The following is a 13,191-nucleotide window of genomic DNA, read 5'->3' as shown; positions in this document are numbered from 1 at the left end:
AAAAAAAAAAAAAGTATCAGCATGTAACAGTTACATTTTCTTTCATTATATCCTCCAAGCTTCTTTTGGAATATCTGAGGGAGTCTAGTTTTCAGCTCATAATCAAACATTTTGTAACTATGGTTCTTTTTTGTTCTTTTTTCTTTTCTTCCGCCTTAAGTATCCACTGCCATATTTAGACAAATATATGGCTGTACCAAAAAGTCCAGTGGGTGCACAACAACTGATGAGTGTTTGGGCTAAAAAGAAAATTGAATGAGTGCAAACACTATCTAATCCATTTCTTCCCTCAGTATGAGTGGAAATGACACAGTTTCCACATGACCTGTGTGGAACACCAAGCTACATTGAAAAGCCATTCCACTCCCATGAGCAGAAGCGTAATGCTGTGAGTCAGAAGCAGTAGTGCCATTAACACATACTTCTTACACAACGAGTTTTGTAACCTAAAGAATATCACAACAGAAAAGGTCTCCAAAAGTTTGGTCACCTTAATTTATCTAAGATACAGTGGTACTGAGTTCCCTCACCTATATTATCACTTACTGATATCCTGAACTGCAGTTTCATTGTAGGAATGTTGGGAAGTGTTGGAATTTGCTGAGTTCCTTCAGGTTTTGAAGTTATTATTTCTTTTTGCCTATCGAGTGGAAGTGTTCAGGAGTAAAGCATAGAGTGCCAAAGAACCTCTAGAGAGAGCATTTCAAGTGTTTTACTTGATCTCTATAAAAACTTGGCCTCCCTTGTGGATAACGGACACATTCTATGTAACAAACCATTTATTAAGGATTCCCTACAGAAAGTGAGGTATATCAGGCATTATGTGAACTTTAATTGTGGTTATATTTTATTGCTACTTAGATTATTAAGTGTTTAAACTACCAGATAACAGAATCTATATTCTCAATAGTGGAAGAGTGCTAACAGTAATTTTACTAAATATTTCAGCCCTGTTCCAACAATCTCTTGGAGAAAAGTTAATGGTCATAATCCAAGTAAAGCCCGCCTGAGAAAATCCCAAGCTGTGCTGGAAATACCTAATGTGCAGCTAGAGGATGCAGGGATGTACGAATGTAAGGCTGAAAACTCTCGTGGAAGAAATGTCTTCAGAGGACAACTGCAAGTGTACAGTAAGTAACTGCACACAGTATTATTCAGCAATGGTTTGTCCACACTTAAGGCTTTAACTACATATGAAGAATGCTAAGGTACAATAGAAATTAAATATTTTTCTTCTGAAACGTATAGAATTAAGCTACGTATTTTTATTCCTTAGTAATTCATTAAAGTCTGAAATATAAATAAAGTTGATTCCCTCAAAGAACTGGCTTAAATACAATTTCATGTTTGATGTTATGGGCTTTTAGAATTTTTTTTTTAAAGTATCACTATAATTTTAAGTTTATTTTTTTCCTCCTGATATAATATATAACAGTGACATGCACTCTAAGAATGATGTATCTGTCAGAAAATAATATTAAAAATATTTTAGCATTTTTATCACTGTTTTATTAATATTTCACCTATGCCATGCCTGGGTGCTGAGTTTTGTCAAATTCATTGTACAGGAGTCAGAGCTGGAGAAGTGCTCCTGATTGTAAAAAAATCTCAATCTAGACATGCACAATTTCTGAACATTCTGATTTTCAGAAAGTGCAGAACATTTTCTGTATAAGATCAGTCTTTCTAAAAGTTTTTTGAGTAAGCATTAAAAAAATGTAATTATGCATCATATTGAAAAGAAAAATCACAGCTTGAAATTAAAAATATTTAGTAAAAATCAAGAATTTTATATAATATTGTTGCTGGATGCTAGAGGCTAGAAACAGGAAGAACCAACAGGTCTATACTTGACTCCGAGTCTCTTGTCACCAGCAGAATTTTGAGTTTTTTGATCGTGAGTCAGTCCACACAACTCCAGGCCTGCTGGAGACAGAAGGGGTGCACCTGTCTCACAGGGAGAAAAGGATCTTTGCAGAGGAGTTAGCAGAGCCCATTGAAAGAGCTTTAAACTAGAATTGAAGAAGGAAAGGGATAAAACCAGACTTGCTAGAGATAAGCCTGGAGGTGGCACGCCAATATTTGAGGGGCGGTGTGCTAGCGAGGTCATTCAGTCTGCCATCTGAGTGGAGGTAGGGGATGGAGAGCCATGCGGCAGCAAAGATGCAAGGTTTATTGATGTCTTAAGAAACCACGGAAGCGCCTGAGAGTGGTCACGTAGGAATTAGGGCTTCTCCCCCTAGAAAGGTGGTGGGATCAATAGCCCAGCTGAAGTACATCTACACCAATGCACGCAGCATGGGCAACAAAGAGGAGGAGCTGGAAACCATTGTGCAGCAGGAAAACTATGATACAGTTGCCATCGTGGACACATAGTGGGATGACTCAAACAACTTGAGTGCTGCAATGGATGGCTATAAACTCCTCAGAAGGGCTAGGCAAGGAAGGAGAAGAGATAGAGTAGCCCTGTATGTTAGGGAGTGTTTTGATTGTCTAGAGCTTAATGATAGTGATAATAGGATTGAGTGTTTATGCATGAGAATTAGGCAGAAGGCCAATAAGGAAGATATTACGGTAGGAGTCTCTTAGAGACCACCCAATGAGGATGAAGAGGCAGATAAAATATTGAATAAGCAGCTGAGAGAAGTCTCAATATCACTAGCCCTTGTTCTTGTAGGGAACTTCAACTTACCAGATGTCTGCTACAATAGAGCCGAGAGGAAACAGTCTAGGGGGTTCCTGAACTGTGTGGAAGAAGACTTCCTGAGTAAGTGAGGCAATTAAGGAAGGTGCCCCACTGGACCTGTTGTTTACAAACAGAGGACTCCAGCATCTTTGATGGTGACATGGACAGTGGGACTGAGTGCACCCTTAGCAAGTTTGTCAATGACACCAAGCTGTGTGGTGCCATCAACATGCTGGAGGGAAGGGATGCCATTCAGAGAGACCTTGACAGGCTGGAGAGGTGGGGCCGTGCAAACCTCATGAAGTTCAACAAGGCCAAGTGCAAGGTCCTGCACATGGGTCGTGGCAATCCCAGGTACAAGTACAGGCGGGGCAGACAATGGATTAAAAGCAGCACTGAGGAGAAGGACTTGGGGGTACTGGTGAATGAGAAGCTCAGCCTGAGCCAGCAATGTATACTTGCAGCCCAGAAAGCCAACCTCATCCTGGGCTGCACCAAAAGAAGTGTGACCAGCAGGTCAACGGAGGTGATTCTGCCCCTCCACTCCACCCTCATGAGATCCCATCTGGAGTACTGCATCCAGATCTGGAGCCCCCAGCATAAGAAGGACATAGACCTGTTAGAGAGAGTCCAGAGGAGAGCCACAAGAATGATCAGGGGGCTGGAGCACCTCTCCTATGAAGACAGGCTGAGAGAGTTGAGGCTGTTCAGCCTGGAGAAGAGGAGGCTCCAGGGAGACCTTATTGCAGGCTTTCAATACTTAAAGGGAGCTTATAAGAAAGATGGGCAGAAACTCTGTAGCAGGGCCTGTTGATATAGGACAAGGAGTAGTGGTTTTGAAATAGAAGGAGTTAGATTTAGACTACCTCCTATACCCTGCTTCCTATAAAGAAGACATTTTTCACAATAAGGATGGTGAAACAGTGGAACAGGTTGCTCAGAGAAGTGGTGGGTGCCCCATCCCTGGAAACATTCAAGGTCAGGTTGGACGGGGCTCTGAGCAACCTGATCTGGTTGAAGATGTCCCTGCTTCTTGCAAAGGCATTGGACTAGATGACCTTTAAAGGTCCCTTCCAACCTGAACTATTCTATGATTTTATGATTCAAGATGAGTGTTGGCCTCTTCTCCCAAGTAACAAGTGATAGGATGAGAGGAAATAGCCTTGAGTTGCACCAGGGGAGGTTTAGATTGAGTATTAGGGAAAATTTCTTCAACTAAAGGGTTGTCAGGCATTGCCACAGACTGCCTACGAAGGTGGTGGAGTCATCATCCCAGGAAGTATTTAAAGTCATATAGATGTGGTGCTTAGCATAATGGTTTATAGTATTGGACCGGAGAGTGCTAGGGTAATGGTTGGATTTGATGATCTTAAAGGTCTTCTCCAACTTAAAAGATTCTATGATTCTATGAAAGTCTATGTAAGATATGCTCTGAATATTTACACATCAAAGTTTTCCTTATGTTGAATGTATGCTTGAGTCTCACTTGCTTCTTATCAACTACAGTCACATCACTGCTCTCATTCCATGAATCCTACATCTTAAATACTTAGCAGGAAAGATCTATTGCAGGACATCATGCAGTGATTCTTTCAGAATTTTATTTTTTTTCCTATCTTCAAATGTTGCAGTCAGTGGAATTCCACTGTTTAGACAGGTCCTCAGGTTAAAAGATACCTTTAAGGAGTCTTTTCCGTTAATCAATTTCACTTTTCTTTTCTTGATTTCAGCATAGTACTTTCTCTCCATTGGTAAAAATACACAGTTCTTTGTCTTTGTTACACATTTTCATCAAGTAACTGTAGACTGGCATCATATATTCAGTTTATTTTCCACATAAGTCAATATTTCCAGGTCCTTAATCAGTTTTCTTGTCTCCTCTAGCTTTCCAATGTCTTTGTCTTAGCTCCCTTGTTTTTAGTGAGTATCAGCATATCACTGGATCATGCTTCTCTCCTTGCTTTTCATCCAGATCCACCTAGAGCCAAGAGCAGGTTTTTATCTTCAATTTTTTTTTGGTATATGCTGGAAAAATATATGGAAAAGGTGGTAGTCTGCACCTTTCATTTCAGACATGTCACCCATACTGCACTTGCAGCAAGTGTTTTATAAGATTTTTACTGAAAACAGCAGTCAAAGCCCAGGAACTACCTTATGCCTCCTACTATGCCAATACCCCAGACATATTTCTCCAGTATTAAAAGTTCTTACTGTCAATTGCTTCCACAAAAGCTCCTGCCAGGGATCTGGGGGCCAGGGACATTTGGCAGCATGCTTGGTATTTTTCAAGAACATTTCTTAAATACCTGAAATAAAAAAAAAAACCAACAAAAAAAAGAGTTATAAGGTGTACCCCAGCTCATACACTTACTGGCTGTTTTCTAGGCTGTGAAACTACTAGATGCCAAAGCATCTTATAAATTCGTTTCAATTATCTCTACCTCTCTCTTTCAAAATTCGAGGAATTTAAAAGGTACTCTTCAAGAGACAAACTAAGATGCTGGAAAATTGAATTATTTCCTCAAGAATACCCTGCAAGCCTGTGGCAGAGTGATAAACAGAACTCAAATCACAGCAAACACGATGTAGTGTTCTACACAATTCTGCCTCTCGTATTAGCCAGGACACATTTTTGTTTTGTGCAGAAAAAAGGATAGTACTCAAATCTAGGAGTCCATAGAAAACATATTCTATGTCAGTTTTGTTCTACTTTATCCAGACAGAAATAAGAATTTTTAGTTCACCACAACTGTATGATTGTCAGTACTTTTACAGTACTTTATGGACAGCACATTTTGTGCTAATCAGCATTTTTTGCAATAGTATTAGAATCACTACTTTAACATGATAGAAAGGGCACCCACTCCAGATTTTCTAATTCTTCTGATTAACAGCTCTGTGAGACTAGTATATTATTAAATTTCTGCTAAATCTATTATTGTATTTTAGACTATCTCACAGCTAATTCAAAACCAAATCTGAGTCAGAGTTTCACCTGTCTGCATTAGCAGGCAGTGAGGTCCCAGCAGGTAACAGAGGGCTTCCAGATGGAGGAGATTGGCAGCGGCCTCCAGTATAGCAGAGAACAAGAAGCACAAACTGTTAATAGCCTCTACAAGTGTCTTCTCCTGACCTTGAGATTAAATACTCCCCGAGCGAGCATCTCGCAGCCTGCAGTTCTCCTGAAGTCAGCATTAGTGTTTCGTTGGCCTACAAACCTTGCCAACCCTTTCCAGAGAGTTTTGGCAAGAAGGTTTTTAGTGGTGCAAAAATTACCCAAATGTTAGTTTACAAAGTTCTCAGCTTCCTTCATTGACAGCTGATATGGCAGGATTTGGGGGCATTTCTTGAAACAGCATTTCCTGCTGTACCTCTTATTCATAACAACAGTCAACATGAATTATTTACCTTTAAGCTTATTGCCTTTTTACTGACAACTTATTCCTCCAGGAGGCAGCAATTATTTTGGCTCAGAAATTCACATGTAGGCCATAATTCCTTACCAAGGGTTTCTTGTAAAATTTCAGAGCAGGCTGTAGTACCAGTTGTGTCATACTGTTGTCTCACAATTTGCATATCTCTGTAGGAACTCACTTGCTGTCTGTTTGAATCTTCTTCATTTTGTCAGTTGCATCTGATCGAGGTCACCACAGAGTATTTCAGAGAAAGCCCAGGACATCCAGTCTGCCTGCCTGGTCACATTTAATCACAAACTAGTGATTTTTCATTTCTTACCTGATGCTGCAATCCAGATATACCATGACTGCCTGATAAAGTTGACACTTTGAATGTTGTTCAGAAAATTGTATTTCAGATGCTGACAATTTCAGACTGTTGTAATTTCCACACTTAGTGGAAATTCAGCTATAGAAGTGACAAAGGCATTAAAAACATAGTTTTAATAGCGCAACACATCCTCATACACACTGCAGTCTATTTTGAGAGGTGTGATTTTTCCCCAAGTGATCTGCTTATCTTATAGTTTCCATGAAAGCATAAAAATTAAAATTTGGGTGGAGAAATGGAGAAATTGGGCATTAACCTTTTACAGTTCCTCCACAATTCTTGACTAGCAGCATTTTCCCAATGGCAAGGATTGGCTTATGCAATTCCTGCTCCTCTCTCACTCTGAACCTCCTGGGTTTCGGTGTTACCTACTCACTAGTGCCAGTTCAGCAGAGGGTCTTGATGTGAACCAGACCACAAAAATAATTTTTTTTGCCATTTTTCTTTTGTTTGGATCAGTTCCCTAATCCTGCTCACAACAGTGCCCCATGAGCAGCACCTCTACCACAGCAGGAGGAGAGGTTTGCCATAATAATGCAGCTGAAAGCAGGAATATTCTGTAATGCAGAATAACAGGCCATCCTGATTTTAAAAATATTTTAAGAACCTCTTTACAGAAACTGTAGAGAAGAAAATCCACTGGTGCCACTACAGGTTTTCCCCAGATACATGTAGTAAAACTGGCCAGAGAGGAAGAGATTTTTGTGGTCAGAACTGCATCTTCAGTTTAAATTTGCTATCTTATCTTCCTCACTGTGATAACTACGTATTCTTTTCCTACTGTATACTTCACAATTGGTCTTGTGTCCAGAAAATGAAACTTTTTTTCATCCCAAACTCTGTAGTCATTCACATTTTAGGACACTATCCAAAGTCATTTGTCTATGCACAATTTTGTCCTTAATTTTCTTTCAGTCAAAACATTGCTTAATAATTTGAGAAAGTAGGCTGAATTTTTTTTGCATCTGAATTTCATTCTGCAGAGAGGATATAAAAACTGGCCTGTAAGCTTGCAGATTTATTGTCAGTTTGTGTTTGTAAAAAATTTTGACATCCTTGAATAAACAGGTGCAGAATTGCAGCACAAAATAAATCAGGGACTGGATGGTAATTTTAAAATCTCAGGAGCACTGTATAAAGCTATGGTACAGTATCCATAAATACTACGGAATAATAAAACACATCCTTCTATTCTTACGTTCACACAAAGTTCTTCACTGGTCAGATAAAAAACATGCAAATGCCTGTTTTTTCCCAAGATGAATGTTGCATTTATAAAGAGGAAAGAACCTGTTACTTTTGAAATCTCTTTAAATGCTTCTTAGAATTTCTGTTTTCTCATTAAAAGTAAATGCAATTATGGAATGAAGTTTTCTTTGCCCATATATATATCAGGATGATGTTAACACATTTTTATTAAAAAAAAAAAAAGAAAAATACATTGAGTGAGAGGTTGTACATCCAGTTAAACATTTCACTTTTTAAATTATTGACATAATTTAAGAACAAGTGTTGCGATATCACGGAGAGTGATCCTTGCTAATGAGCAGAGAGGGAACTCTCTGTGGCAAAGTAAGGAGTACATAGAGAAAGGAAAGAAAGCCAAAAGGCGATTTAAATATTTCTCTCAGTCATACATTTAACTGTATTCCTGTTACATCTACCTATTGCTTTGCTACCTTGTTCTCAAAGGAGTGGGAATTTGAGTCGTTAGCAAGTTCAACAGCTTGAAAATTACGAATCCAAAGGCCATTTAGGCTATGAGGAGAAAATTTAGGGTAGAAATAGCGTAACTGTGATTTGGAAGTTTGTGGTTACAGAGGAAAACCCGTGCCATGACTGTTATCAAGACAGCCACAGACCGAGGGTATGGAATGGCAGCTGGATACTGAGAACACCTCTGCAGCCAGGCTTGGGAATACAGTTTTATTTTAGTGTAAACAGGTGCACACTCTAATTCTGAATGCTCTGGCTCATTATGAGATCAAACTCAACAAAGAAAAATGAAAATAGATATACTTTGGTTCATATAGTAGAATTTTCAGAAAAGCAAAATAATAAAAAGAATGAAATATAAATAGGAAAATTTTAGCACCTCTTTGAAACAGCATGATTTTTATGACACTACTGGCTACTTTTAATGAATTTTTTAGTTACACATTTAACTGTCACATCTTCCAAAATCATATTACCATACTCATTTTCAAAGGAAACAATTGCTTCTCAGCGTGCTTCCTTTGTGCATGCCAAAATACTCAAAAAGAAAACATCATCAACTATACAATGCAATCAAATTATATTTTTAGGACTATTAGTACACAACAAGGGAGCAGGGAACCCCACAAACTACTTCTGAGGATTCAATGGGACCCTTTGATATAATGTAAGAATCAAGTGATTCAGTGTAATGGAGCATGTATGGAGCATGTCATGCATTGCCTTGACTGTAAGAAGAATAAAGGACCGGATGTTTTTGGATTTGGGACTGAGGCTGAGTCAATCTTATGTCTGTTTTTCTCTACTAGAAGGGAAATGAGTGATTCTTTTTCTGATATGTTTTCAGCTTCTGACAACTGTCTGGTCAGGGACTCGGAAGCAGACTATGCTCTGCTTAGGAATGATAGACACCTCATTCACTTTCTTTATCATCCATGTACGAGATGTAAGCTAGAAGCAGTTAGTCACAGTCACCTGTCATGCCTTTTCATATCTTCTCATGTCTTTGATTAGTGACCTGTCAAACGCCAGCTAGATTTAAAGGTTTATTTTTAAACTGTTTTCTCCATGTTTAAGTACGTTATCAATTATCCAATGTTTGAAGCAGAGACGTTGTTGTGACAGATCTGGACTTCTATTCATACCAAGCAGCAGAATTTTACATCCTTTTAGCAATGAAGGCCTTTTAGCTACTTATTCTCTACTATCTGAAAAAAAAAAACCCTAACCAACATTTAATATCATTAACTAATTTAATCTATCATTCTCTTTGCTATACAAATTAATATGGCTACTTTATGAAAAGCCAAAAGTTGTCTTTTAAACATGCATTTTTATTTCTGCACATGAATGCTCAGTTCCTCACTGAGCAATACAAAGTTTTCCAAATTATAAGATTCTACGTATAGCTATCTGGTCGACTGCTGCATTAAAGATCTCCTTCTCTGCAAAAAAATATTCCCTGCTTTTTAAAAGATAATTACATGAAATTTAGGTACTAATGATCACATATACACCAAACAACTGCTTACCTTTAAAAAAAGACTCTTTTAACATTGACTTACTGTATAATTTATGTTCCTGATGAATGCTGGAAATCTCATGGGTTCTGTGCTTAAAAACGTTAAAAGCATTTTCTCCCTTTAAATATGAATTAAATCTAAGACACTTTAACAACAATATGTGAAAATACCTTACCAAATGCCCAGTCATTCCTGGCTGAAAAAATCATGATTTCCTGGTAAACTGAGAAAATGACATGAAGTCTATGATGAGTAACCTCCTTATCAAAATTTAAATAGCTTATGTCTTGAAAAGTTACTAAATATTCTATTGTGACTGCCAAACAAATGCTCTTAAACTCAGTAATAATGAATACATTAATATATAGTACTGTAATTTAATCTATTGGACTTTATTAAATTAGGCAGGTTTCTATTCCTGGTCATGAATTGCTCACTACCTGGTGCCATTACAGCATTTCCTTTGAAGCTATGCAGTTTTGTACATTTTATTACTTTCTTTTTTTTTTGTTTTGATTGTTTGGTTAAATGTGCTTCTTTCCAAGAGTAAGATAAGCCTTGTAAAAGCCATAATTTAAGATCTTTAATTGATTAGATCTTTGCATATCAGCTAGACTTGCCAGTTTATACACTTTGTATATAGCATGGTATTTTTTTCTTGCAGCCTACCCACATTGGGTGGAGAAGCTTAATGATACTCAATTAGACAGTGGAGATCAGCTCCGATGGGAATGTAAAGCCACTGGAAAGCCAAGGCCCACATATCGTTGGCTGAAAAATGGAGTTCCTCTCTGGCCACAGGTACATTAGACGAGGAGTAACCAGTATGTTGTATATTCCTCCTTTTATTCAGATGAAGTTAGTTAAGGAAAGTACTGAAAAGTACTTCAAAAATTACTGTTTTCTGTGTTAGTTTCTGAAGTGTTAGTACAGAGATAGGTTTTCTAAGCATGTCACCTCTGAACCATTGCAAGCAATGTAAGATTGCATTCATCAGTAATTCTCCATAGTTTAGAAATATCTGAGAGACAGGACCTTCTGAGCCATGTCTGCAACAACATCTGTCATTGTACTATAATGTACATCTAAGCAATCTCTAGTATGTTTTTTTTTTTTCTTTTAGATAGTGGTATTATGCTATTTGTATCTATTTTTTTTCTCTACATAAAAAATACTAATAACTCAGAGAAGTACTGTATTTGCTGAATCAGATTCCTTCATTTTTCCCCCAGTGTTATGCTCTTTACCACATTTTCTTCGTATATAATCATACTCTTCAAAACACTAGCAGGCTAATGTAAGAGGCACAATGACTTACATTTTCATCAGTTTTCAACTCCATTAAGTCTCTTCAAGTAACAGAACTCATCATCAAGACCATTAAAATGCTTCGTGTAAGACTCGTAGAATGTAAAGTGCTTAACTACAGTCACCTGATATATTTTAGAATTAGATCTAGATAAAATTCTCTTCCTTATAAAAGACCACTCATGGCATGGCTTGCCTTTTATTTCACTTTGTTCTGTTTCTCCACTGAACCATCAACATGTCAGCCCACACCATATGGGTTTTGCCTAGCACCATTCCATTTTTATAGTCTCAAATTATTTAGAGTAAAGAGAAGTTTTGTAAATTTATTGCATGCATTTTTCCAGATTAAAATAAAGCTGTTCAATTCTGGGATAAAATGTCCCCATTTGTAAATGATTTCACAGAATGGATTTATGAATATAAAAGATGTAATGTCTTTCTTTCCAGTGAATGTTGCTTCTATCTGTGAACATCATTCAATTATGCAATGAGAAAGGAAACATAAACACAGTTTACTTTTGAAGCTGTGAGGCATTGGAAATAAGGTTATATGCCTTTACTTTATCCATTTCTGCCTTTTTAGATAGAGCTGTTAGTCCTGAAATTGAAGCAATTTAAATATCTGTACTTTTTTTGTTTTCTGATTTTCCAAACCATTAGTTGCACTAGGCTCTGAAATTTCAAATTGAATTTCAGTTTAAACTGGGGGCTTATAACAGAGATAACTTTTTTTTTGCAGTTTCATCTGCATTTCTGAACACTGTTCTTTATCAATTAAATCAACAACTGTAATTATGAAACTTAGAGATGTTTATAGCAGTTCAAATTATTCTTTATACAGCTCCATAAAAGTACACGTTTCCATAAACAGCTATTAATGCTCCTTGTGTTCCAGATGTGGTAATTATTTTCTACTAGTGAACCTCTCAAATAAGAAATTTGCACTAATGGTGAAGGCAATTAGATCCTTTTACCTTTACTCATGCAAGCAATCTTTAGTATCTACTTTTATGAAAATAAGACCATGACTGAAACTAAACATTTACTAGGGATATGAAGATCATCAGATATGTTACACCCACAACTGACTTCTTGCCTCATTAAAGTTCCCCGGATGAACTGCTTTTAAAAGTAATGTAAGGGCAATAGCAGGCAAACAAGCATACAGAAAAAAAAAAAAAACAAGCCTTGGAGATAGTGAACTTACACTGAAAAATATTTACCTTTCAATATTTTTGGAGCTTTTTCTGCTGCTCCCTCCCGCATGCTTTATTCTTTTCATTCTTTATACAATAAAAAAAAAAAAAGTAAGCCCAAGGAAATTAATTGCTTGGTTTTATTTTAGCTTAATCTTTTCTTTTTGTCCCTTTCCCTTAAGATAATAACACAGCAAATTTCCATTGCCTGTTTGCTTTTATAGAATTTTTTTCTTATTATTCCATTACAGAGCAGGATTGAGATGGTTAATGGTGTTCTGATGATCCACAGTGTGAATGTCTCAGATGCTGGAATGTATCAGTGCTTAGCAGAAAATAAGTATGGCACCATTTATGCCAGTGCCGAGCTGAAGATTTTAGGTGAGTTTTATCAAAAAACAACAGACTGTTCCAGTTTTCCCTTTGATAATTACATTTGTTCTTGGTCTGTTATGATAAGGAATAGCTTCTGCCAGTCCAAATTTAGCACAGCAGATAGAAGTGGGTTCCTTTTTCTTCTTGTTATTTGTGTGGGAGTGGGTCCTTTGTTGCTCAAGAGAGCACAGGTCCTTCTGTTAACTGAAAATTTTCTTTCATAAATTACTGACTGAGTTACATTTTGTGACTATTCCTCATATAAGACTATTTCAGTTTAAATACATGGAAAAATATTTTTTTCTTCTTTAAAACTAAGTGCAGGACAAGAAACTTAGAGAAAGTAAATATATTTTAGTCTGTGCTAAAATTAAATTATTATTTCTACTAAGACCATTATTCAATGATAACTAAGCTTGATCTTAGATTTAGAGGTGTAAAAATTTCCTATGAAGTCACCAGAACTGATTGAATACTGGAAATTACATACTTGAGCTAATATAAACCCATAGTAAAGCAAATTTGCTACATAGTGTTACCCAGAAATATAAGAAAAATTTCATTATTCAAAAATCAAAGTGGGGAATTAATGAAGAAA

General features: G+C 37.0%; 1 protein-coding gene across 3 annotated transcripts in view; it reads left to right on the top strand.

The window, feature by feature from the left end:
* CNTN5 (contactin 5) overlaps positions 1 to 13,191 on the top strand; it is a 674,955-nt gene that overhangs the window by 523,231 nt on the left and 138,533 nt on the right. For all 3 annotated transcript variants that reach the window (XM_086739601.1, XM_086739602.1, XM_086739603.1), the window contains 3 exons: positions 949 to 1,130; positions 10,376 to 10,512; positions 12,470 to 12,599. In XM_086739601.1, the coding sequence (XP_086595727.1) occupies positions 949 to 1,130; positions 10,376 to 10,512; positions 12,470 to 12,599 (449 nt within the window). The remainder of the gene's footprint in view (positions 1 to 948; positions 1,131 to 10,375; positions 10,513 to 12,469; positions 12,600 to 13,191) is intronic.

This window comes from Chlamydotis macqueenii, chromosome 1, assembly GCF_036417535.1.
Source record: "Chlamydotis macqueenii isolate bChlMac1 chromosome 1, bChlMac1.mat, whole genome shotgun sequence".
Classification (NCBI taxonomy): Eukaryota; Metazoa; Chordata; class Aves; order Otidiformes; family Otididae; genus Chlamydotis; species Chlamydotis macqueenii.
This window is presented reverse-complemented; position numbering and strand designations above follow the sequence as displayed.